Genomic DNA, 27,604 nt, shown 5'->3' with positions numbered 1-27,604 from the left:
TCTGAATAAAATCTGGCTATGAACTAAGTTATGGGGAGACAACACAAGAGTCACGGATCCCGGCATTTAAGATCAATACACTCCAAGTTTACATGCACACATGCGTTCCCTGCTACAGTATAGTCATAGGCGTTACTCCAACATGTGGAACCAACAATATAACAGACAATGAAGTCCAATTTTTGGACACATTTGCATTCACATATACACATATACAAATTTCCCCACTGAGGGACGAATAAAGGCATATCTTAATATCTTAATCTCAAAGGTGACTTTGCGACACTTGCTGGTTTGGCTGCGGGACCCACCAGCACCCGTCAATGACAAACGGTAACCCAAATTCAGAAAATTTTCAGCTCAAACTTCTTGCGGGCCTGTTTGCATGCATTACATCTCATCTTCTTCCTGCTCAGGAACAATAAATGTCCACAAATATCCAGAAATTATTTGAAGAAAAAGTGTATGTCAAGTTTTTAGTACATGGTATATCTGAAGAGTTGAATCAAAACAACTGGACTCGGAAAGGTGAAACTTCTTCAAGAAAATAAAGCTAAACCAACTCTTCTGATTCAGCTCGAGACAAAAAATGCAATTGAAGAACATTTCACCTTTTTTTCTTGTTAACTCAGCAGGCACGTTTAAGAATACAGTAATAGGAGTGCCATTTTTTCTGCAGACCACTCCTCTGCACGAGATAATAGATAGCACTGGGCATGAAGTGGCAAACCTCATACTGTACCTGTGAGACACTGTGGGCGGAATTCCCAGATGCAACACAACGTGAACTGCAGCGTTGAGACACTTGTCTCTTCATAGCACGCTGGCCTCCAGCAGATATCTAGCTTTCTAGCTCTGTGTCGGACGGACAGTACATTAAGTTCAAAATGATGCCAAGTCACCATAAACATAGAGTGCATCTTGTGGTGACGTAGCAAGAAAATAGCACAGACATATGGTGTATTCATTATTTTTAATTGATTTTTTGGCAATGTCGGCGGCTCACAAGTTCAAAATCACCGGTCTATTCCACAAGCCTTGTTTAAACCCACAGATACACACGTGCCGCTACACATCTTCTATGGGATCCATGTGTTTCATGGGATAGTCAAGTCACATCTCCTAAGGTTCCAACGCATTTGCTCCAGAGATGAGGACAGGTATGAAGCAAGTGACTTTTCACTATATTACACTGCATTTAAATTCTTAAAAGATGGTCCTGTATCTGGTGACCAATGAAATATGTACGTTTAAAGGTTAAATCAAAAGCAGCAGCTGTATTGCAAATCCTCAGTCATGTTTTGAGTAATTTCATTTCTTCCTTCAGTGTAGCAGAGTATCGTTTGTCGCACAGTTTGAACACAGTGCTTTTTTAAATGCATGTACAGTAATCCCTCTTTTATCACAGTTGATTGGTTCCTGGCTTAACAAGTAGGATTTCTTATTCATTAATCGAATATTTACTGAGTTATATGGCATAGAAAACCTGTAAATACTGTATTTTCCAGACTATAAGTCACACTTTTTTTCATAGGTTGGCTGTTCCTGCGACTTATACTCCAGAGCGACTTATAAATGAAAAAAGTGTTTATGTTACATAAATCTACATCTTTTCTGTTCATGTTTATTTTTCATTTCGCTGAATAACCACTGTGTTGGCTTATTCAAACCTATTCAGCCTGTTCTCTATTCTTTTATTAATGTTAGAACTTGCCTTCCAAGAGGACATAATGTCTGTTTTGGTCAAGTAGTTTGTAAAATAAATTACCTGCAAAAAATGCAATTTATACTCCAGTGCGACGTATGTATGTTTTTCTAATCTAATCTAATTATGCATTTTTTGCATTGTGCGACTTATACTCCGGAGCAACTTATCAGAAAATACTAATATATATATATATATATATATATATACAGTGCATCCGGAAGGTATTCACAGCGCTTCACTTTTCCTACATTTTGTCATGTTACAGCCTCATTCCAAACTGTATTAAATTAATCTCTTACCTCAAAAGTCTAAACAAAATACTCCATTATGACAATGTGAAAAAAGTTTTTTTTGACATGTTTTGAATTTATTAAAAATAGAAAACAAAATAATCACATTTACATAAGTATTCACAGCCTTTGCTTAATACTTTGTTGATCCACCTTTGGCAGTAATTACAGCCTCAAGTCTTTTTGAATATGATCCCACAAGTTTAGCACACCTATCTTTAGGCAGTTTTGCCCATTCTTCTTTGCAATAAGTCTCAAGCTCCATCAGGTTGGGTGGGAGACGTCTGTGCACAGCCATTTTCAGATCTCTCCAGAGATGTTCGATCGGATTCAAGTCTGGACTCTGGCTGGGCCACTCCAGGACATTCACAGAGTGGTTCTGAAGCCAATCTTTTGAGATCTTGGCTGTGTGCTTCGGGGCGTTGTCCTGCTGAAAAATGAACCTTCGCCCCAGAACGCTCTGGAGCAGGTTTTCATCCAGGATATCTCTATATATTGCTGCATTCATTTTTCCTTCTATCCTGACTAGTCTGCCAGTTCCTGCTGCTGAAAAACATCCCCACAGCATGATGCTGCCACCACCATGCTTCACTGTAGGGATGGTATTGGCCTGGTGATGAGCAGTGCCTGGTTTCCTCCAAACATGGCGCCTGGCATTCACACCAAAGAGTTCAATCTTTGTCTCATCAGACCAGAGAATTTTGTTTCTCATGGTCTGAGAGTCATTCAGGTGCTTTTTGGCAAATTCCAGACGGGCTGCCATGTTCCTTTTACTAAGGAGTGGCTTTCGTCTGGCCACTCTACCATACAGGCCTGGTTGGTGGATTGCTGCAGAGATGGTTGTCCTTCTGGAAGGCTCTCCTCTCTCCACAGAGGAACGCTGGAGCTCTGACAGAGTGACCATCGGGGCCTTGGTCACCTCCCTGACTAAGGCTTCTTCCCCGATCGCTCAGTTTAGAAGGCCGGTCAGCTCTAGGAAGAGTCCTGGTGGTTCCCAACGTCTTCCATTTACGAATAATGGAGGCCACTGTGCTCATTGGGACCTTCAAAGCAGCAGAAATTTTTCTGTATCCTTCCCCAGATTTGTGCCTCAAGACAATCCTGTCTCGCAGGTCTACAGACAGTTCTTTTGACTTCATGCTTGGTGATTGTGCTCTGACATGCACAGTCAACTGTGGGACCTTATATAGACAGTTATTATATTTCCAAATCATGTCCAATCAACTGAATTTACTGCAGGTGGACTCCAATTAAGCTGTAGAAAGATCTCAAGGATGATCAGTGGAAAAAAGATGCACCTGAGCTCAATTTTGAGCTTCATGGCAAAGGCTGTGAATACTTATGTAAGTGTGATTTTTTTTGTATTCTATTTTTAATAAATTCAAAACATGTCAAAAAAAAACTTTATTCACATTGTTATAATGGAGTATTTTGTGTAGAATTTTGAGGTAAGAGATTAATTTAATACAGTTTGGAATGAGGCTGTAACATGACAAAATGTAGAAAAAGTGAAGCACTGTGAATACTTTCCGGATGCACTGTATATATATAAATATATATATATGTAGGCATGTAGGTAGGCATGTGTGTGTGTGTGTGTGTATATATATATATATATATGTGTGTGTGTGTGTGTGTGTATGTATATACACATATATGCATACATATATTATATATATAAATACATATATGCATACATATATATACATATATAAATACATACATATATAAATACATATATGCATATATAAATACATATATGCATACATATATACATATATGCATACATATATGCATACATATATGCATACATATATATATGCATACATATATTGTTTTTTTAACCATTATTAGAGCAATTGACACATGAAATACTGTAATAACACCATACCAACTGATACAGTCACCTTATATTTGCAATGCAATGTACAGTCGGCACTCACAACATTGCGGTTTGAATATCGCGCCCTCACTTTATCATAGATTAAAAAAAATATTTAAGTCATTCATGACCAAAGACGTACTTATTTGTTTTTCTAAACCCAAACCACCCACACGACAACATATTTATGCATCTTTAATGTTTTTTTTTTTTCACAAAAGGCAAAAAGAAACGATGATGCAAGTCCAAACAGGAGATGATGATGATGCAACTCCAAACTAATGTATTTCACTTCGGAGCAATTTTAAAAAATAAATTATTTTGATGTAAAGTATTGATGTAATTTAATGTAATCTTTTGTGTTGTTTATGTTGATGTTTGGATATTTGAGCAAAAATATTTGTGTCCAAGTGAAAATTATGGTTGAAATGTATCTTTCCAGAAAAACCTGTATTTTCCCCATATTCTAGTTGGGAACTGACATTTTCCTGAAACTTAACTATGTTCTGCTGCTGATTACTAAAGAATGGAAAAAGGTAAAAACAAACTTTTTTCTGATGAGTCATTAAAAATGACTGAATTTGTAGTATTGTACCGACTGACTCATCATTCAACTGTAAGCTGAAAAGGTGAAAGGTGAAAGCAAGGGCAGTAGAAGAGGGGGGCAGTTACAGTGGTCTTTGTCCTAGATGCTTGGGATGTGCTCTATTCTTTGGCAAAGGCCCAGACTTCATTCCCTCAACAGGGTAGAAGGCTTTGAACGAACGGGTGGCTGTTGGACAGACTCCAAGATGACACATGGCCATAACAAAGAGCAGGGTAAAATGCCCGGTAAGTCACAAAAGCCCTGTCCCATAGGTCATCGGCAGAATTCAGCATGTGCCATTGTTCTTTGCCAATACGAATGCCAGGACCACCGTGATAATAACCTCCATCATATGGGACTTTGAGCCTTTGTTGTATTTTTGTATGCACACAAGAAGGAGGGCAAACAAACAGGAGTCACCACCATTCACATTTACACCAACATAGTTTAAAGCACTCACTGATGGGTTGTTAATACCGGACCTGCCAACCTTGATCAAAGTTATGAGTACTCTACCCCCTCAAAATATAAGGATTGCATTGTGAGAGTGTAATTGACGCCTGGCAACAGTTGATCTGAGATAGGAAGAGAAACAAGAGCCTTGTTATACCTCGACCCAGTACGGATTTTGCATTAAAAGTATCAGTAGCATGTGACAACCAAGTCAAATCATTCATTCATTTTCTACCGCTTTCTCCTCATGAGGGTCGCTGGAGGTGCTGGAGCCTATCCCAGCTGTCTTTGGGCGAGAGGCGGGGTACACCCTGGAATGGTGGCCAGCCAATCACAGGGCACATATAGACAAACAACCAGTCACACTCACATTCATACTTACGGACAATTTGGAGTCGCCAATTTACCTAGCATGTTTTTGGAATGTGGGAGGAAACCGGAGTACCCGGAGAAAACCCACGCATGCACGGGGAGAACATGCAAACTCCACACAGAGATGGCCGAGGGTGGAATTGAACCCTGGTCTCTCTGCGCGCTAACCAAGTCAAATAACTTTGGTTAATTTCCCCAAAACTTATTTGCGACAGATGTCACCTATCGGTTTGCCCTCTGCTTTCAATGTGAATATCAACGTCGCAAAAGGAGCAAATTACATGATATCCTCAAATCACTGGCTTTTTATGAAAACTATTTTCACACCATTTCTTCATCATTTCGCGCTATGCAGTATATATCCAGAGATTTGTCTTTTCTTCCCCTGTACTATGGCTGACAATTTGTTGACTGATCTATGTACCTTCTTGCTTTTCAATGAAAGGCAGACAAAAAACACTGTGGAGCTTATTTGGATAGATAGGCCAAAGTTTATAGAAATGTAATACTACATTTTTGGATTACTTGACTAACAACCATCAATATAGCAATGCTAAATCAGCTTTTAAACATTTCCACATGGATAACTTTTAAGAATTGTTAATAACTAGGAGACTGTGTGCAGTCAAGTTAAACGCAAATGCCAGTCAAGTTCACAATAAAACCATCGCTGAACAAAAGTGTCTCTCGTTGCTGACAATGTGTTGCCACATTATTTCAAGTTACTAAAAGACAGCATTGTCCAGTGAAAGCCAGTTGCCAAAACTATTAGACCAGGAGTGCTTCAAGTATCATTTGTTTCAAATCTTCAAGCCATCTTCTAAAGTGTACTTTGCTGTACTTTTAAGTTTAATTTCAACAACCACACACATCTTAAAATTAAAAATTGGCATTTGCTGCGTTCCATTACTTGATTACCGTGAGACATTCAGGATATTTACTATTGTTACGTTCCGTGGGTGGTCTTGGCAAAAGGAAGCATTCATAGCAACAAACAAAAAACTAGTGTAGTGGTTCACTCAGGTGACGTTCCCAGCTACGTTCCCAGGAAGTGACGAGCTAGAGTATAAATGTTGACGACATGATTCTTTCTACATGTGCCTCTGATTAACTGTCAGCCAGTCAAGGACGTAGTCCACATTTCATCCAAAGTCACTGAGGATAGTCTGTTTGAACAGGATAAGCGGTACATATTTGGACGTGAACAAAAAACATTTTCAAAGTATGCCATACAGTATACAATATATTCTTTCTTCTCATCACTCTGGTTTCTAAGCCAATCACCAGCTGCACAAACTGAGCAATGGGGTCCTATTGTCAACTTAAAGTCAACGTGTACTGCTAACTAAATCCGTTATCTGAAAAGCATAGCCAAGACTCACCATGTTTTTGCCAACTCAATTACCGATGATTTCTATGAACTAAATTTATAGATTGGTTTTCTGAGGAGACATCCAGATGGACCAAACTGTTTTCCTTGGGTTAGTATGGTGAAAGGTGCCAGAGGGCCCAAAGCTTTGCAATCAGGCTTGATTATCCTGTCCTTTAGGCACATCTTAAGGAGGGCCTGTGTTGATTACTAAAGTGACTGCTGCTTCATAACAGCTGGGATTACTCAGTTACTCAGCTGCTTTTCCAATTTCAAGTCAAGTCCTGTTGTGTGCATATCTCTGATATGTGTTGTCAGAGCATATGAGACAGTAAACCTGAGAACCAGGACATGAGTCTATATTGTAAACACATGTTCTGCCATTTCTTGTTGTATGTAAAATATTATGGACAGCTTCACTCCAGCCTGATTTCTAGGAAAATCTTGACAAATGTTACAATTTTATGGTTCAGTCGTCACCTGATACCCAGGCCTGTGACAGGAGATGTCATCATTAATGTCGTCAATTCCTATTCCTATTCAGACTTATACACTTTTAACAATACGCCATACCTCAAGTTATTGCAAAAGAAAATTGCAGAACCCCACTAGGGCTGGGATGAGCATCTCTTTGCTACGTCCAATGAGCTGATATCCCCACGGAAATATGGAGATGGAGAGGCTGTATAGCGGGAGTGAACGCCGAAAGATGGTATAAAGGTCTTCAAAGACAGCATCAACCATGTTCACCGTCTGTCGTCATGGGGAATGTGGTGAGGTGGAAGTGCTAACGGCGCAAACCCGGCTGGAGAGACTACCGTGAGTGCAGCACGACTGCACTGAAGATTGAGCAGTATATTTAACTTTTCCATATTTATTTTAAAAAAAGAATATGCTATTTTATTTCAGTGGCTATTTTTCTATACTATTGTTTACATTTTAATAAAACTTTGCACATATACAGTATTTGGATTTGACTTTCAGTTTATGGAAAAATATCAATATATATCATAATATCGATATTCAACTAAATGGATCCGGGATGGGAGTTTAAGTCCATACCGCCGAGCGCTAACCCCTACCCTGACCTCCAGCAGGGTCTTTGGACCCCTGTTTGAGAATCCCTGCTGTACATCAGTATGCTTAGACATACGCTTATACATAAATGACATCTGTAAGGTTTAAAGTTAATAGTTAACTGCATTTTGTTCTGAAGATAACTTTTGGGTTCTAATGAAAACAGTCAAGGTGGTTTGAGCAAGTATGTGCTCAGCACATAATAGAAACAAATGAGCGGAATAAATCAAGTGGACATTGTAAGATTTCAACTCATCAGCCGCACCAGAGAAAGTATTTATCAGAAGTTGAATATTTGCTCCATGAGGTAGTGGTGATTAAAAAAACGACAGCAAAACCCATTGTTCAGTCTGGACTATCACTTATCATGTGGACAAAAACAACATACAGAATAAATAGGCAACTATTTGGTTACCAACGTCAACAGTGATAAAGTTGTGTTTATAGCCTGTTTCAGGTTCCTTTAATAAGACAAATACTTCTATTTGTACACTCTCAAGGAGATTAAATACAAAGCAATATATGAGATAATTTCAGCAGCCTTTAAAAAAAATCTCATCAAGAAATCTATCTAAACCACAGAGGCAAGCTCTGACAAGGACACACTCGGACGCTGTGTAGGGCAAACAGAAAAATACTACAGAAAGTAATGATTCTGACATCTCATCTCTCAAGTCAATTGTAATATAAGATACTTTTAATTCTGTCAATAAGCATACGCCCCAGATAACGTGTTTTTTGGTTAATGTCAAAAATTTTCTACAAAATGTTGCCTCAGTTAGTGTACATTTTTGTGGTGAGCATAAAATATGCATAGATATGATGAATGAAAGGGCTAAATGAAGACGTGACTGCTGCCAAAGACATGATGTGACAGTGAGACCAAAACCAAATTATTTCTAAATTTGAAAATGAGCCAGTTGCTGTAATATCAAAACTGCCATATGGTATTTACATGTATTATACCCTAAAATGATTGAGGAAGGCACAATCCAAAGGTCAGTTTCTCTAGAGAGCTTATTTGTCAAAGTCAAACATAAAAAAATGCAGGTTATTTATATTGGGTAAATAATTTGCTGATTTATCTGTGATAAAAGTCAAAGAGTTAAACAAGTGACAATAAACCAAACAAAACATGGGCATGTCTATAATGACAGCAACATCAAGGCCTCAGATGTAAAAACTCTTCAGATGTAAAATCCCCAGGGCTTATCAGCAGATGTGGGAGGTTCATGGAACGTTGAACATAAAAAGGATGCACAGCGCAGACAAAAAAATTGGCCAGTGTCAAAAAGTGCACGTCTGAGTACTGTATTTCCCTACCATCCATCGCCATCGGTTCCACCATGATGAAAACACCAGGTTTGTGGGGGTAGATACCTTTAGTAGTTAGATGTAGATGTCTCAATTAACTTCATATTGACATGCTTGCCAGGGCTCGAAAGGTCGAGAGGCGGGATACACCCTTGACTGGTGGCCAGTTAATCACAAGAGACAAAAAAACGTTCACACTCACATTCATACCAGAAATCGGGAGAAAAATCATGCCCATACGGGCAGTATTAATTATATACAGTATTAGTTGACTATGGATAAATAGCAAATCAGATTTGACTATGAAAATCCTTCTAATCTACAAACTAGACTAGATATGCCAAGCAAACACTCAGGGAAAACCCTCATACTGCAAACAAAAAACATCCCACCAATAAGTTTCAATCAACTCCCTGCAAAGATGGCCCCTACAGTATAGGAGTTGTTAGCTGGGGCTAATTTTAAACAACAGCAGTAAGACTACAGACTCTCCGGGGGGAAAAAACGTGTAGTTTCCGTCACAACAAAGTGTGGCTCATACCATACTGTGCTATGCTTTGTTGGTATGTTGGCTAAGGCCCAACTATCCTGATAATGCACAACAGTTTGTCCCTCCCCTTGCTGCTTTTGAGTGCTTTTGTGGGGGGGGGGGCAGATATCGGTCATAAATAGAGTGCATTTGTTCAGTGGAAGTGGTTATTGCTTCATGGAAGGCTTTACTGTACATTGGGAGATTGGAGGTGGAGGAGCATGTGCAAATAAATATATGTGGAGGGCTGATCTGGGTAACATACTTAAAAGAATCATGAGGATAGACATACGTTGTAGTTGGAAGACACCCAACCAAAAAAAAAGGAAATCACCATGATTAAAAATGAAGTAAACATTTGGATACTGTCCAAGAACGTCTAGAACAATGATTCTCAACTGGTGGGCCATGACCTAAAGTGAGTCAAGAACCCTTTTTCAGTGGGATGCAGGTCTTGCCTGAGCAAAAAAATAACATGAAAATAATGTTACACTGCTTCAAGGTGCGTGCCTGTTTCTGGGCAACTTCGTCAAGCTTGAGCAGGAGGGGAAGGCCATCAAATGCTGACTGAAAACAGGAGAGCTGCAGATATCTGTGAGAGAAGAGCGCCTCATAAGGAGAGAGAAAGCATCCGAGCACTGCAGCTTACGCTGTGTTGCATGAAGGGGGGGTGGCTCCTCCCACAGTGAAGACCTCCAGGTATGAAGGGAAAGCGGACTGTGAGACATTTGAACCCCAGTTCAAATTGACACAAGCAGTGGGTTGGTATACAGAAGAAATAGGCGCACTGTTACTATTAAACCTACCTACTGAGTTAATCCGAAAAAAGTTTACAAAGTTGAAATCTTTTTGAACTTCACTTTGAGTGAAAAACCAGTTGAAACCCACAGACAAACCAGTGTTCTAGAATGCATGCTTCTTCAACCAGCTTACCTAACAGCTGCACTGCCCGGGTCAGTCCGTAAACATCAATTAGAGCCCAGAGGGGATCAGCTGTTCGGACTCCACTGAAGAACAGCATGGGGCTGGATTCGTTTATGCGGTAGAAAACACGGCCCTTCTTGTCGACCCAAAAGGTGATAACATTGCCCTCGTTTGCAAACTCTTCGGGAAGAGCCTTTGCCCAGAAGCCACTTTGGGACACCAGATCCGGACAGGCATACTTTGGCAGGTTGTCTGGGTTTATCCTGCAGGGATCTTTGGAGGTGAAACCCAGACGCAGAGCCCCGCTCCAACAACACTGCTTTTTAGTTATCTAGGGAAAAGAAAAACAGGTTTGTTTATTTTATAAAGACAAAGTCAATAAAGTGTACTTGTGTTACCTTGAGGCGGACTTGCTCGTACAGAGTTATAGGTCTGTTGCTGAAAGTGATGGCATTGCAGAAACTACCCTGTCTCTTGACGGTCTTCTGGGCGAGGTCCATGACAATTTGAGAACCCTTAGCATTCGGATGGAAGAGAAGTGGGCTGACTGGAAGGGGAGCACCAACACTGCCACACTGGATAGGCAGGCATCTCTTGGGTTTGTGGTGGCAGCGATGGGAGGTGGATGGAAAAGGGCCACCAAGGGAGTCTGGACACAAAGACAAATTCACATTGTTTACATTGTCTTAATTGCATGCAGTCATCACTGGGGATGGCAGTAGAACAATCTGGTAACCATAAAAAAGCATAATAATCAGGGATGTCCGATAATATCGGCTGAAAATATTATAATATACCATCCAATAATGGCAGAAAAATATAGTTTCATATCGGTACATAAGTCATTTGTATGTCACCCAGCTCCATACAACAACAAGCTGCCCTTGGCGTATAATTATTTCCAAGTTTTGCGTTTGGATTGTGAACATGCCATTTGCCTTGGGTCCCTTAAAAGGTGCTTGCAAATAAAACGCATTATCATTATCATTTTCTGACTAATAATGGACCACAGTCAACCACAAAACATGTTTGAATGTTGAAAAACAACGATAGTTGAGAGCGATGTTCGCAATGTAGCAACGGACGACTGGATTCTGTATCGCGTATCATTGCTCCCCAATTAACCGCAGTAATTGATGGACGACTGTACTATATTAGTCAGTGTATGTGCAACTACAAAAGTTATCACCATTATTTGTATTTTGTTTCCATCATTTAAAGTCATGGATACACCTTTGCCATTTTTTTCTGAATGAGAAATCTTGACACCCATCCTGAACACACTGGTCACACAACGTACTGAAATAGTAATATTTGTTTGTCACCAACCCATACCTTTAGTGCCTGCCCTCGCCTACAAAAGTAATGGATCTGGGAACAGGTTATGGAAATGAAGAAATGACTGATTTGCATCTACAATTCTGAATCTGAAAATGCTCTGAAATGAATTATGATGTAGGAATGTAAAGGTAAACCTTAACAGATCCTACAAACATGTGTGTGAAAACTGCAGAAAATTAGGTCAGCTGCAGCAGATGTCAAATGTAGTCCGTTGACCATCAGATCGCTTGGTGATCTCTGGGTATCTTTGTTTCCCAATTTCTCATCCTGACTGTGTTTACCTCGTAAAGACCCCTACATTATTTCATTCTGCAAGCGTCTCCACTAAAAGCATTGATGTGGCCTTTTGTCTTAGGCAGAGCCACAGGAGAGCAGCTGGTGCACATGGTCCAAGGCAAATTGAGCTGAATGCATTACCGAGTTCTAAAGAGGCGCAGCTGCTATGTGTGAATTCATGTTCCTTAGCAACCCCTTGTATCTAGAGGTCCTGATCAGCACCGAATTATACAGGAATAAGATCAGGTCAGAACATGTGCCTTTAATTTGCCAGGACATGACAAAAATGAAAACTAATTGCATACATGTTCAAACATCGCCAAATTTACAACATGCAGAAGTACAGTAGATCCCTGCTATTCATGGAGGTTACAATCCATGACCATCAACAAATGGGGGAAAAAAGGTGTAACAACATCTATTTTGATCTATCTATTGTTAAGCATTGCATTATCTTCAAATTTCTCTGTTCAGCTGACATTATTCACATGGGACACATCCATGTTTAAGACCAAAATACGCCTCACACACTTATTAAACACATTTAAAGTGTCTTTCACCTGTACAGTGCTTTTCCACCTGTGAGGTACTCAATATGCTGTGACACTGTTAGCACATTTACCTACTGATGACGCAGCATCAGGAGCAACTGGTGGTTCAGTATCTTGCCCAAGGATACCTCGACATGATCACAGGAGGACGGAGGATCAAACCCCCAACTGCATCTCTCTGAAAACGACTATGGATCAAGGACCAGCAAATAAAGTGCGAAATCTTTAAATATATCCACACTTGAGGGCCTTAAATCATTGAATATAAAATTATTCACTGAATTACAAAATCAATATCATAACAATATCCTATATTATAACTTACAAGGCTTCTGTATACGACAGTGAAACAATGCAGATGCTACAGTAACATTTTGAACAGTAAAATGGGTGCATTAGCTTGAGTGTTATTGACAAAGGTGTGCAGTCATTACACAAGAGCCATCTGCTAAAGTGTGTACCGTTCAAACAGGACTTTAAATGCAGAAGAAACTATTCAAATATTTGCTCATTTCTGGAAGCAAGATTACTTCCTGGTTGGGAAAAGGCTATTGCTGCTGTACAACAATTCCAGAAGTAATCACTTTACACAACAATCTGTAAAGGAAATAGCCAACATCATGATTACAACACAAAAACATAACCAGAGTAAAATGCTTCTTCTATAATTTCTTAATTAGATATTGAGGTGAAAACACTCACATCACTTACAAATGCTTCAAAAGCTTTACAAAAAACAGCATAAAAAACAACATTGCACTGTCCAGATGACGTAAGGCAAGATGCCACTTTAGATAAGATGCTTGAACTACTCAGACAATGTGGTTTGATGTATATGTAGGGCTCTTTGCAGCGCAGTTCACAGGGGATTACCTTACCTGCTTTTACTAATCTCCAAAGATCTTTACGTGTGTTTGTACTGTACTGGCATATGCTCCAAGGCGGCAGGCCAAGTCTATGAAACCTAATAGGTTGTACAAAGCTCATTGAGAGGGGAGGCGACGTCTCTGACGCAGGTTCCAACTATCGGACAGATGTCCCAAAGTCATTATACTCATCTCTTTTTTTTACAGTAAGCAGTGTTTCACCAAATTCTTAGGAAGCATAATGACAGGTACAGTACATTGTTTCAGTATTAACATAACAATGAATGACCCTATGGTTTGACAAAATGACTCGTCTAGTCTAAGAGTTGGATCAAGTCGTAATCAACACTACTTCTAAATGAACCAACATAATGCTCTTTGAATTTTGGCCACAGTTCACCACTGTATGTGCATTTGGATGATGCTAATCAAGGTTCCACTGTATTTCGTGAAGAAATTTTACTGGTAATCCATCCAGTAGTTTTCCGGTTGCAATAATCTTTCAGGATTTTGTCTCTGACAAAACACACAATTTTCATCATATACTGTATGTAGACAGACGAGTAAGATGAATCACATACGTATACTCTACCTACCAGCGACGTTAATCATTTTTATACAAACTGTGGCTACCTGCATATTTGCGGATTGATTTGTGAAGAATTATTTTTCGTTGGGATTTTTCTTTTTGGTAGAAAACCTCTTTCATTTACCTAAAGTTACCGTATTTTCTGGACTATAAGTCGCTCTGGAGTATAAGTCGCACAGGGTCAAAAATGCATAATTTAGTAGAAAAAAAACATTTTTTGTGGCTAATTTATTTTACAAACTGCATGACCAAAACAGACATTACGTCACCTTGCAAGGCAAGTTCTCACATTAATAAAACAATAGAGAACAGCCTGAATAGGTGTAAGTTATGCTAACACAATGGTTATTCAGCAACACAAAAAATAAACATGAACATAAAAGGTGTCCAGTGTTTATGTAACATAACAAACATTTTTAAGTACAATAACTGTTTTGTTTTCTTCATAGCAGTAATAGTAGCCTCCGCTTTATGCTAGTCCCTAACAAGTTTCTCACTTACTCAAAAATTTTGTCTCTGCTGCGCCATTACTGTTTTTAGTCTGCAGAATATGATTTTCTTTTGGGGGGCATTTGTGTTCTGTCTCAGTTGTGTTTGTAAGCTAACGTCTACTGTTTAAATATTGATTTGTTAAGGAGTAGGCGATATCGGTGTGAAAGTCTAGAGTGCCCTCTTGTGGCTGTCATGTGATATATGTTTGTTCATTTAGAATTCGCTCTGGAGTATAAGTCGCAGCAACAGCCAACCTATGAAAAAAAGTGTGATTTTAGTCCGGAAAATACGGTAATAATAATTTCATTATATGTGATAATAAATCATTGAAGATCAGCATAGTACGTAACTGCCTACTGTCACAGCCTACTGTGGCAGCTTGAGTTACACCGGAAATGGTCGGGGGCAACTTGCTTTGAGGAGGTGCTCTTTTATTTGCTAAAGTAGAGAGGGTCATCAACTCAAACCACTATCTCACTCATAGTACAATCAACACAAACACAAGCCATGCTGGGAAGCCAGACACGGCAGATTGTACTTCCCGCTGGTGGTGTCATATGATTTTGGTCCCAAAAGCTACATCTGCTTAATGTTGACTGAAACAAAGAGACGGAGATGAAAGTTTGTGTGTTTGCATACTTCCATAATCGCCACTGTCCTTTTACTTCACAACAACAATAATCCGAGGCTCGTCTCATGACATTTATTGCTATATTTCACTCTAGGAAGTGACTTGACTTGGTTGGTCCCTTAACTCAGCGAACCAAGCTGTTTTCCAAAGACACCAGACGCTCCATCAAATCGGCCTCAGCAGCCTCAGACGTTGGCCCACATTCAGTCAATTGGGAGTGCAGAATTGCAGCTCCCACACACGCGCAGACACAGTTATGTAACAGACTCAGCAGAAACACTTTGCATGTGTTCTGGTACCTCACACCTGAGAAGCACCTGCAGGGGTGCAACTTTGGAAAGCAAAATCAGTCATATAACAAACACCAGGGTTTTATTGCCATCTCTAAAGTGCATCATCCCCCCCCCCCAAAAAAAAAATGTCTTCCTTAAAATATATACATACAACATCAATGGCATGACCAGATAAAAATACATGCTCCATATTAAGCAGGAAAATGTGTGGTCATTTTAACGACAGCTTGTCATATAAAGCCTTTTCAATGCCGGAAGGTGTGATTGTTCACGAATGACTCCAATTGATGTTTGACTATGCTACTATCTTTGTTTACACATTGTAGATCTTCCAAAATCTGCACCTATTCCAACTGTATTTCCTTGGATGTCTGTTTTAATTTTGTCCACCCACAGTCCATCTCCAGGCACACCCACTCTGCTGTGATTGGTCCCAAGGACTTCCAGACTACTGACAACCCCCACTTTCTAATTGTATAGGAGTTGGTATAGGAGTTGATAATAAATTAATGAAAAAAATGGAAAAGTGGTTCAGATCAGTGGAATGGAATGGAGGGGAAGCAGGTGTTTGGCTACCTGCTTTGGTTGAGACAGATTTCTATAAGAAATATATTTAAATTGCCATTTTATTCTGTTAATTTTTATTTTTAAATAAAACATATATTATCAAACACCTTGCCATGTATTGCTATTAATCTAAAACAGGCGTCAAATTATATTCTGGTTTGTGTCATATGTATCACAAGGTATCAAACAGCCGTATTTTAACACCAAAACATCATTACTGTGCTCACAAATGAATTCAAATAGACTGAAAATCATAAATGTGTGTATTTAGTCAGTGGCTGATGCAGCAGCTACAAATCTATAGGCATTACAAGTGTCCTCATTAAACAACGCTACTGTCTAAAGTACCACATTTATCAATCCACACAAGTATCATAGTTGCACATTACTTACAGAAACATGGTCTCCACGGCAGAGACGTATTGGAAAGTACTCCATAACAAAAAGCATTCTGTATGCTCTGTATCATTCAATTTGTGTGCCTAATTGCATCACAAGTGCAACTCAATTATTGCGGCCACTAGATGTCACCAAAAAACAACCACCACATTTTAACTTAAAGGCGGCGCATGTAAAATAATAAACTGTATGCATTTTATAAGTCGCACCTGTGTATTAGTTGTAGGACCAACCAAACAATGAAAAAAAATGTGACTCCCGAAAATATGGTATATATTAACATCAGCAATGCTCACATCAAAAGAGTTCAGTCTTTGTCTCTCAGAAGAATTACAAATATTTTAAGTGCTGGGGACTTTTCTACTTGCTAGGGTTTACACATTGATGCCCTCAAGCTACAAATTAATACTCAAGGAAAAGAATGAATGCACATAAGTCAAAATGCTAAATAAGTAACAACTAAAGGACAGGTCATGAGCGGTCAAACAAACTTTCACAACAGCAATGCGTCCAGTTGCAATGAGTCGATAGCTCAGGCTTCTAGCTCACCGCGATGCTCATTTAGCAGTAATTTGCAGATGAGGGTTCAAGGTGCCAGGGTGCAGGGCTGGACTGCGATTCACATGGCCAAAATGAACATCAATCAGAACCTGACCATACTTTTCAAAATTAGTTTGCATGCCCAAGATGTACATCCATGGATTGGTTTTCCACCACGTGATATTGGGGAAATCCCACGGGGGCTTACAAGCCCTTTCAGCTGATAATTTTATCCTCCAAGTTTCCATTACCAACTGAAGAGTTGCCCAACATCCGTGACCCAGTTTCAACCACATCACACAGTAAATATCAAAATTCACATTTGAACATTTTATAAAACGCTTTGCACATATTTATGCAATTATGTGGTGTGTTCTAATGATGTGACCAGATGATGACGTCTTTTTGAATTTCATTTCCACCACAAAAGTAAAACTAATTAGCAAAAGAACCGTCATCATACCCAATTCGAATGTACTCTTTTGTGTGGCTAATTTTTTCTCACAGAAGCTTCCTTTCTAGTCTGAAATAAATTGCTCACAAAATTATGTCATAGCTCGCCTAACTTCCACAGAGCAGTTGCAATCGAGGTGCTTGACCTTAATCACAGTGAGGAGGAGCTATACCTTCATCCTCCTTCTAAGTCTGTCCTTCTTTAACTAATTGGATCAGTGTCAGGGCTGTAATTAGAACGATCAGGGGGTGTAAACTTACAGAAGCTGCAAACCCGGATTTGGCTTTATCTCGGCACAGTAAAATACAGTCGTGAAATGTTGGGACTACAGAGAAGGGCTAGAATAACATGTGGGTATCCCATTGCGACCATGAACACATCATAAAGACGAGCGTGAGCTGGGGGGTGTCAAATCATGCTCAATATATTGTTTTAGACCAACACGTCGGCCTGTATTTGCCCTCTGTTCACTTCTGCATTGACATTAAAGCCAAAAAACCCTAATGTATACACGATTAAAAGAACTCAGTTAATAGCTATCTGTTAAAAATGGATAATTATTATCTATTTGTGAGGGGAAACACCAAACTTTAATGGTAAACAGTTAAATACACCTCCAAGAGAACGCTGTAGCCATTAAGGTAGCACATGATCGCTATTATTATTATCGGGTGCGCTATCTGGCAACAAAACCGGTGTCTTCATAAAGAAGCAGGATACAACAACGTTAGCACGATGTGTCCATTACTTACCGTATAATGCATTTCGCGTTATCTGGCCACCCATTTCTGTCTTCCTTCGAGCCGCTTATCGTGTATTACACCGATGCTGGTGACATGATTCCATCCAAAGGTAAGCAGAGTACCGCCTCTCCCCCCTCGAATAGATGCAGTGTGGAGCTACACACCTCCTTCTTGTGAGCGTATAGCGACACCGCCATGACGACGGCTGCCCCCTCCCTTCATTCAGAGAGCACGCTCCCCGCCTTGAGTCCCACTCTCATTCTGTCACCCGTATTTACATAAACGGCGGAGGCACCATCTTTTAACACTGTCATTGCCAGCACCGTGACGCCATTGAGCGAACAGGGGCTCGTCGTCGGAATCCTTGTGTGTCGTTTTTGCTCGTCATAAAGTACTGCGTTTCTTTACTCATAATTCTATAAAATGGCATCAAAGCGCAATAATAATTGAGTCATACGATCGTAACTTTATAAAATGACATCAAAGCGCAATAATTATTGACTCATACTAAAGTAAATCACCTGGGACAGAAATTCATAGCCTACAGTGAAGTGCGACATGTGCAAGTCATGAACGAGTCGTTGAAAACTCCAGCCTCGCGGATACTTTACACACGAATGTAAACACACGAAAACTCTAGTTTCACTAACTCAGTGATTCCCAACAAAGGCCCGAGTCTCACTGACTCACGGGAACTTGACGAAGACGAAGTTTGACTTACTCACAAGTGCTCGCTGAGCATTTACATCCTGGCTGACGCACTTGCTGCTCATGCGCGAGTTATTGTCCGTTCATCCATTCGTTTTCTATGCCGCCTATCCCCATTGAGTTGTATTGTTCTTTAATTAAACAAAGAATTATGGCATCAGTTTCAAATAGATTTCCAAAATAGTGTGCTTCAATACAAATCAGTGAAAAGTAAAATCAGACGTTTATAGAGTATAATTAACTAAATAAATAACGAGTGTCAGAAGTTTAAACAATATATATAATTAACTAAATAAATAACTAGTGTCCAAAATGTGATCAATGTCCAAACAGTCCAAACACGAAAATGTTCAGTGTCTTTAAAAATGTTTTTTTTAATATATTTTAAAATATTGAGGTTAATTAGCTTGCCTACCCATTCCTGATAATGCTGGTAATATATTGGATGGAAATACTAAGAAAGGTTTCATGAACTCTGTCATCAGTTTTACTGTAAGCATACTGACAATGTTGTTCTCCCATATTGTTTTAAGAGCACGGCTGTTCTCAGCCGTCTGTCTATTTCTGAAGTTAGCATTAAAAATAAAAACTGGTCACATATTGTGTTTTTATTAAAGACGAGTAAATACAGTTTTTTTTTATCAATTATTGTGGTACAGCGGTCTGTTCTGGGATTTTGGGATAAAGATTCATGCATTACATTGCATCATTGCAGTCGTCAATTTTTGTTTGTTTGTTAGGGTTCCGAAGATCGATGTTAAGGTCCACACACTGGAAAATTACTTTTTAGTTAATTCATGTGATGGTGGCCTTAATCCAATCCTCAAACATCTATTTTAATACTTGACTGGAGTGCTCTGGACAGTATATACATTTTTGGGTTTTTTTTTTCTTCACAGGTTTCAACCATTGTACATTCTAGGGAGTTGACGTACGACGTACCACCTCATCAAAGTGTAGCCAGACAGCATAGGATAGTGGTGTGTAGAATGACCCTCATGGTGAGGAAGATGAGGACCAAATTGTGGAAGCTGAAACAAGAAGAGCGTTGTAGGATTTTTAGGCAGAAGTTGGGACAGGCTCTGGATGGTCAGGAGGTGCTTCCAGATGACTGGACAACTACGGCAAATGGGATCAGGGAGACAGGTAGGAGAGTACTTGGTGTGTCATCTGGAAAGACTTGTGGATGAGGAGGTGCAGGAGTGTATACAGCCAAAAAGGTTAGCTAAGAAAAAGTGGGACATGAAGAGGACTGAAGAGAGAAGACAGGAATACAGAGAGATGAATGGTAAGGTGAAAGTAGAGGTGGCAAAGGCCAAACAAGAGGTCTATGATGACTTGTACGCTCGGTTGAACAGTAAGGAAGGAGAGATGGATCTCTACAGGTTGGCAGGGCAGACAGACAGAAAAGGGAAGGATGTGCAGCAGGTTAGGGTGGTCAAGGATAGGAATGGAAGTGTACTGACAGATGACAGTAGTGGGATGGAAAGATGGAAAGAGTATTTTAAAGAGTTAATGAATGAGGAAAACGAGAGAGAGGGAAGAGTAGAAGAGGTGTCTGCTGTGGACCAGGAAGTAGCAAAGATTGGTAAAGAGAAGAGAAGTGAGAAGAGGATTGAAAAGGATAAAGAGTGGGAAGGCACTTGGTCCACTTGGTCATGGTATACCTGTGGAGGTATGGAAGTGTCTAGGAGGTAGCAGTAGAGTTCCTGACTCGGTTGTTCAATAGGATCTTGGGTGGTGAGATGCCTCAGGAATGGAGGAGAAGTGTGTTGGTGCCCATTTTAAGAATAAGGGTGATGTGCAGATGTGTGATAGAAGAGTTTCAGCTAAAATGAAAGGAAAGGTATACAAAACTGTGGTTAGACCAGCGATGTTGTTTGGTCTAGAGGATGAGGATGCCGAGGTTCTTATTGGGAGTGACCAGGATGGATAGGATCAAGAAGGAGTACATCAGAGGGACATTGCATGTTAGAGGCTTTGGAGATAAAGTCAGAGTCCAGATGGCTGAGATGGTTGGGACATGTCCAGAGGAGATATAGTGAATATATTGGTAGAAGGATGCTGCCAGGTAGGAGGCGTAGAGGAAGGCCAAAGAGGAGGTTTATGGATGTAGTGGAGGAGGCCACAAACCGGTAAAATTTAGTTAAATGTGCATTTTTTATACTTAAAATAGGCTATATTCAACCACAAAAGCACAGGGATTTAAAAAAAAAAACATACCACGAACCTCACAAGGATAAGCGGTATAGAAAACGAATGAATGAATATTTTGACTAACAGTGAAGATAGAGAAAAAGTGAAGCCACAAAAGTCAAAGCGTGACATGGCGAGGGATGACTGTAACAGCTCCTGAAATGGTAATGGTTTTATTTCATTTGAACATGCATCAAATTACAATTGAGGGCATCACATAATCAGTTCACAGTTCCACAAGTCCAAAAGGAGTAGGAAGAAGTAAAGCTTATTAAATTCTACCCCTCCATCTGGTACTTTTACAATCAGTAACTGTTACATTTGTTCACTTCCTGCTTTCCTAATATCGTTTAAGTTTTAATAAAAAAAACATTTTTTATTTTATTTTATTTATTTTTATTTTATTTTATTTTTTTGTCAATATATGCTGACTAAAAGTAAGATTTAAAAAATACATTATAAAGACTTCTGCAGTTAGTTCAGTTCAAGTCCGATAACTTTTTGAACCCCAGTGGGTAATTCATGAACATAATTTCTGGAAACATTTCACATTTTTTTTACATAATGTTAGAGTGGAAGACTTTTTGTCCATTCATCCAGAAGAATGGTCAGAGCTCACTGATGTTGGACCTGAGAGGAGGTCTGATGGCTCGCTCGCTGCCTCTGTTTGAGTTCAGCCCAAAGCTTCCATGGGCAAGTTTGGTGCAAATTCCTGTGCTGTATTCTCTCTTTTTTTTGCATTCTCAAAGTTGGAGGCATGAAATTGTCCAAAAAGTCTAGTGAAGGTGAACATTCAAAGGAATATAAGGTGTCCCGTCTAATGGATTTATAAGAGGTATGTCTCTAAATTGGCCACAAGTCAGTCGAGTCTTGGCGATGACATCCCTGCAAAAAGAGGCAAGCGAAGTACGGGAAGGGACACACAATTTTCGGGAGGAAACATCAGCCTGTGTTTACTGCCAACATGTCATGTAACCTTGCAGATGCACTCAGGAGGAAAGGCCTGAAGTAGAGTGTACTTCCTCGCCTGGCTTCGTGTTAGTGTCGTACATGAATGCTACACTTGGACATCCTTCCTTTTTCCAGTACATTTTGTTTCCTGTTTTAGAAATGCAGCAACTACTTTCTCTTCCTTAACCTTTATTCTACAGAGACCCCTTTGCCCTGCAGTCCTCTATGCAATAGACAGAGACTCGTCTCTCAGACGTGGTGCATATAAGAGCATTACATAACTTAACACAGCTCATGGTTCACTGCACATCAACCGGATCAACCGGGACTGCTTACAGTATATGGTTTCATCATTTGTACAGTTTGACAAAGGTGGCTTGAGTAGATCACAACTTTAATGTAACAACACAATACAAATAGCATGCCTAAATTTATCTGAAAGTTTGTATCATTTCACTAGATTAGATCAGATACAACTTTATTGAATAGAACAATAAAATAACAATAAAACAGCTGTGAAAAAACTCTATACTAAATATGTAGAGCAATAGCAAAATGTTTGCAAATTGTCCACTTAACACATTTTTCAACAATAGGCGAGAATTTTGATTGTACTGCCCCATTTTATATCCTTCTCCTGCCCTCCCTTTCCTTGGTGAATTGGTGGACTACTTTTATACCCACACAGGAAAATACCTAATGGAAATTATCTATTTATTTTCTACATTTTGCCCTAAAAACTGAATAACTGTATTTGTTTGGCCCGGAAATATCTTTGATTGTAAAGCACTTATTTATCAGAAAGCAACACAAATCTTCACCATCCAGCCACCCATTTTGTTTCCGCTTGTCTTACTCCAGGTCGCAGGGGCAGCAGCTTCAGTAGGGAAATCCAGCTACCCTATGGAGGAAACTCGTTCCGGCGGCTTGGATCTGTAATCCTGCATTTTCAAAATCAATTCATTACAACTGAGGTTAAGTAGATATTACACTAATTTATTCGACACTTATTACACAGGGCTACATTGTTGGTGTTTCGTTCAGAAAGCTTAGCATATGTTGACTTATATTTGATTGGTTTTAGCATCTTTAATGTACAAAATGTGTCAAAATGGTCGCCCGCATCCGTCAGTTTTTCTTGGTGGAATAAACCTGCACACATCTGGTGTACATGAACCAAGGTACAGTACCTCGTGACCTGTAAATGATGAAGCTATTATCAAACAAGCCAGGATTTCAATATTTAGTCATCGCACCAATTCTCGAAAATTCTACAAATTATGCACAACCTCACAACTTTGGCAGTCAATTTATCACTGAGCAGCGCTCAAGTGCGCATGTCAACTGTCTAACCAATTATATGTGTCCCTGGATGGCCCACCACATCCTCACTTTCTTGTTTACAATGATAGAGATGTAAACATGTGAGGATAATCTCTCGTCCCTGATTTACCAACAAAAGTCACTGCTATAGATCACTCTTAATGGTTTCCCAATGTTCACTAATGTTATGTAAGTGGGGGTAAAAACAACGCAAATCATCACAACTTTGCTATAAATATTGCATTTTGGGCTGCAATAATCACAAAATGCCTGCAAACCCAGGGAATGTATCATGATTGACAAGTATGACCGACCAATGATTGAATGAGTTGTGACTGGAATCCTGGCCAATCACGGTGAAGTCACAAATCAGAGGAGGGCAGGACTGAAACGGAGGGTGGAGACTAGCATGGAGACAAGAACAAAGACAGAGATGCAGATCCAGCTGGTAGAGTGAATCTGTGTGTGCAGAGGGGCGCCTTCAGGGGGAGAAAAGTGTTGATAATTTTAAGCGCTCATGAGTGGCCTGAGGAAATAGTAGAACAATAAAAAGCTCAGTGTGATATTTTTTTCACAGAGCTCCAAACCTCTGGTAGCACCTATGTTTTTGTTGTGTTTTGACATTTTTTTTCCACCACTCTAAATGGTAATGGTATATGGTTTAATTTCATTTGAACTTGCATCAGATTACAATTGAGTGCATCACATAATCAGTTCCCAGTTCCACATGTCCAAAAGGAGTAGGAAGAAGCAAAGCTTATTAAATCCTACCCCTCCATCTGGTACTTTTACAATCAGTAGCTGTTACATTTGTTCACTTCCTGCTTTCCTAATATAATTTAAGTTTTTATTTTAATTTTAATTTTAATTTTAATTTTAATTTTAATTTTAATTTTTATTTTTATTTTTATTTTTATTTTTATTTTTATTTTTATTTTTATTTTTATTTTTATTTTTATTTTTATTTTTATTTCTGTCATGTACCGAAGTACGAGGTGATATGACCATATAATGATATAATGGGTACCATAGTAACTGTCAAAATAGTAATATATATAGCACATCATGACTGGTTCAAATGACAATGTTGTTAATTGGAATTAGGTAGTAATGTCAAGAGTTTATAGAATAAAACACATTTTCAATGCTTCTCAAACACAGTAAAATCAGATGACAATATTTTTTCATTACGTAAATGTAACTTTCTCATGGAACTGTGCTATGTTGGCCTGGTTTTAATATCTATTGCACCAAACTGATTATTAATAGACCACCTAAACACATCTCATCTCTCAATCTCCATACATCCTCCCATTTTAGAGGACTCTCCCATTTTTGTTATTCCTACAAAGCAGCCATCAAGCTTTGCAGATCTGGTTGATGATTACCATGCACTCAAGTCCGAGCATGCAGACATGACCAAGGTTACCCCGGCAACCATAGCTTGAAGTGTCCATTAATTTTACTGAAATCAAATGTCTGGGAACAGTGGAGGAACAACAGATACAAGTAGACCAATCTGCAAAGCCAACAGGGCACCTTGAATCTGGACTGCTGTGTTTTATGTTGAAGTGAAAGAGAATCTGCTAACAGATGCTTGGTAGAAGGGAGGTCAGAAGCGTGGGTTTCCTTGGGCTGGCATTGTCTGAGACTGCAGCTTTACACGTGTGTGCAAACAAAACCTCCTATTCACTGTTGTCCCAAGAGGCCCATCACATGGCCATTTGCAATATGAGTAAGAGGGGAACCACACACTCCAAAAAGCAGAAGAACAACTATGGAATGGATTGAGTAAGGACCTCAAACAATGCACAACGATGAGCCAATTCAAGAAACAATACAAGCAGTTGATTTTTGCTAAATACAAGGATGAAGATTAAGATTAAGATATGCCTTTATTCGTCCCTCAGTGGGGAAATTTGTAAAGAGTCTTGAACCAGTCATGATGTGCTATACATATCACTATATTGACAGTTACTATGGTACCCATTATGTCATTGTATGGTCATATCACCTCGTACCTCGGTACGTGGCAAAAGAATAAAAAATAAATAAATAAAATACAAATAAATGAAATAAAGTTTAAAAAAAATAGAGACATACCTCTTATAAATCCATTGGACTGGACACCTTATATTCCTTTGAATGTTCACCTTCGCTAGACTTTTTGGACAATTTCATGCCTCCAACTTTGAGAATACAAAAAAAGAGAGAATACAGCACAGGAATTGCACCAAACTTGCACCAACACTGACCTCAAGCCCATGGAAGCTTTGGGCTGAACTCAAACAGAGGCAGCGAGCGAGCCATCAGACCTCCTCTCAGGTCCAACATCAGTGAGCTCTGACCATTCTTCTGGATGAATGGACAAAAAGTCTTCCACTCTAACATTATGTAAAAAGAATGTCAAGTGTTTCCAGAAATTATGTTCATGAATTACCCACTGGGGTTCAAAAAGTTATCGGACTTGAAATGAACTAACTGCAGAAGTCTTTATAATGTATTTTTTAAATCTTACTTTTAGTCAGCATATATTGACAAAAATAAAAATAATAAAAAATAAATAAAATAGAATAAAAACATTTTTTTTAATTAAAACTTAAATTATATTAGAAAAGCAGGAAGTGAACAAATGTAACAGTTACTGATTGTAAAAGTACCAGATGGAGTGGTAGGATTTAATAAGCTTTGCTTCTTCCTACTCCTTCTGGACATGTGGAACTGTGAACTGATTATGTGATGCACTCAATTGCAACCTGATGCATGTTCAAATGAAATTAAACCATTACCGTTACCATTACCAGAACTGGTGAGGAGGTTGGAGATTTTGTCAAACTGCAGTCACTGTGTTTGACAAAGATGCAACACGGAATCTTAATGTACAGTAATTCAAAGGAGACAAGCAGTCAGTTGATGGCAGACTTCAGTCAGGTCCATGATAAGATATGAGAACTGAAGTCGGGATGATGTACGCGGAGAGGATTTTAATGTAGGGGGCAGTGACATGAGCATGGGCAAGGGAAGTTTACCAAAATGGACATCAGACCGTTCCAGACAGTGGATGCCTTTCCTGGAAACACTGGCATCAAGCATCCATCCATCAGTTTTCTATACAGTTATGCCTCATTCTGGTCATGGGGGTATGCTGAAGCCTATCCCAGCTGACTTTGGGCGAGAGGCGGGGTACACCCTGGACTGGTGGCCAGCCAATCACAGGGCACATATATGTAGACAAACAACCATTCACACTCACATTCATACCTATGGACAATTTGGAGTCGCCAATTAACCTAGCATGTTTTTGCTCATTACTGAGAAATGTTATTTGTAATTTAGAGGGTTTTTTTTTTGTCTAACTTCCATTTTTTCTTTTTGCATTTTGAAGCTCTACTTAGAACCTCCTTAAGATCCAGCAGTGCAAAATGTAATTTCTTGCAATTTTTACATTTTACATTTTGCAGAAGATGTTGTTTGTCCCTGCAACAAAGTTGAAATAAATCTGCTGTTTTTAGCTGTGATGGTAAAATACACCTATTCAAACTGAGGTGAAAAATAGCCCCCTGCCCCACAGAGGTAAAAATTGGAAACAAAGAACAAAAGAAAGCTCATATGAAGTAGGGATCATTTGCACAGCAAGTGTTGGAGTAATGATGGTCTCCTCCTTTCATGAGTCCGGCCATGCTGAAAATCCCCTTCTGTCTATTCTCAGACATGCACTCAGCAGGCATTCCGGATAACTACACACTCAGATATTAGGAAAGGTGAACGTGAGTTGGAGGGCGTAAGGTCTTTTGTGTAATGTAACTTTCAGAAAAGTTTGAGACGGAAAGGTGGGGAGCTCATAATTCGATATTTCACTATGCATTATCTGTGACCTGCTCAGTCGTGGGCTGGATTGTTGCGAAGAATTGCCTTATTGTCTCTGCGGGAACTTAAAATACCATTTCCATGTTTGGCGCATTGCTGCAAAATGTGCTGGTGAGGAATGATGGGCTTAAGAGAGAGTTCACTGGCAACATTTATTCATCAATGTGTGCTCGTAGTTATTGAGCCATGTTGAAGTATTCACATTCACTTAACGTGTATGAAGAATGCAAAAGATTACCGTATTTTCCGGACTATAATTCACACTTTTTTTCTTAGGTTGTCTGTTCCTGCGACGTACACTCCAGAGCGACTT

At 39.3% G+C, this 27,604-nt stretch overlaps 1 protein-coding gene and 1 long non-coding RNA gene across 2 annotated transcripts in view; one reads left to right on the top strand and one right to left on the bottom strand.

Moving 5' to 3' along the window:
- The window catches only part of neurl1aa (neuralized E3 ubiquitin protein ligase 1Aa), a 31,791-nt gene extending 13,020 nt beyond the window's left edge, over nucleotides 1-18,771 (bottom strand). Inside the window, exons 1-3 of the mRNA XM_058046598.2 lie at nucleotides 18,256-18,771; nucleotides 10,903-11,153; nucleotides 10,514-10,835 (exon numbers count right to left, since the gene is read on the bottom strand). Coding sequence (XP_057902581.2) covers nucleotides 10,514-10,835; nucleotides 10,903-11,153; nucleotides 18,256-18,289 — 607 coding nt within the window. The 5' untranslated portion in view covers nucleotides 18,290-18,771. The remainder of the gene's footprint in view (nucleotides 1-10,513; nucleotides 10,836-10,902; nucleotides 11,154-18,255) is intronic.
- Nucleotides 18,278-27,604, top strand: part of LOC144899814 (uncharacterized) — a 104,883-nt gene continuing 95,556 nt past the window's right edge. Inside the window, exon 1 of the long non-coding RNA XR_013628113.1 lies at nucleotides 18,278-18,355. This is a non-coding gene — a long non-coding RNA (uncharacterized LOC144899814). The remainder of the gene's footprint in view (nucleotides 18,356-27,604) is intronic.

The sequence above is a fragment of the Doryrhamphus excisus genome, linkage group LG9 (assembly GCF_037039965.1).
Source record: "Doryrhamphus excisus strain RoL-2023G ecotype Guam linkage group LG9, RoL_Dexc_Guam_v1.1, whole genome shotgun sequence".
NCBI lineage: Eukaryota > Metazoa > Chordata > Actinopteri > Syngnathiformes > Syngnathidae > Doryrhamphus > Doryrhamphus excisus.
Note: the sequence above shows the minus strand (reverse complement) of the source record. Positions and strands in the feature narration are given on the sequence as shown.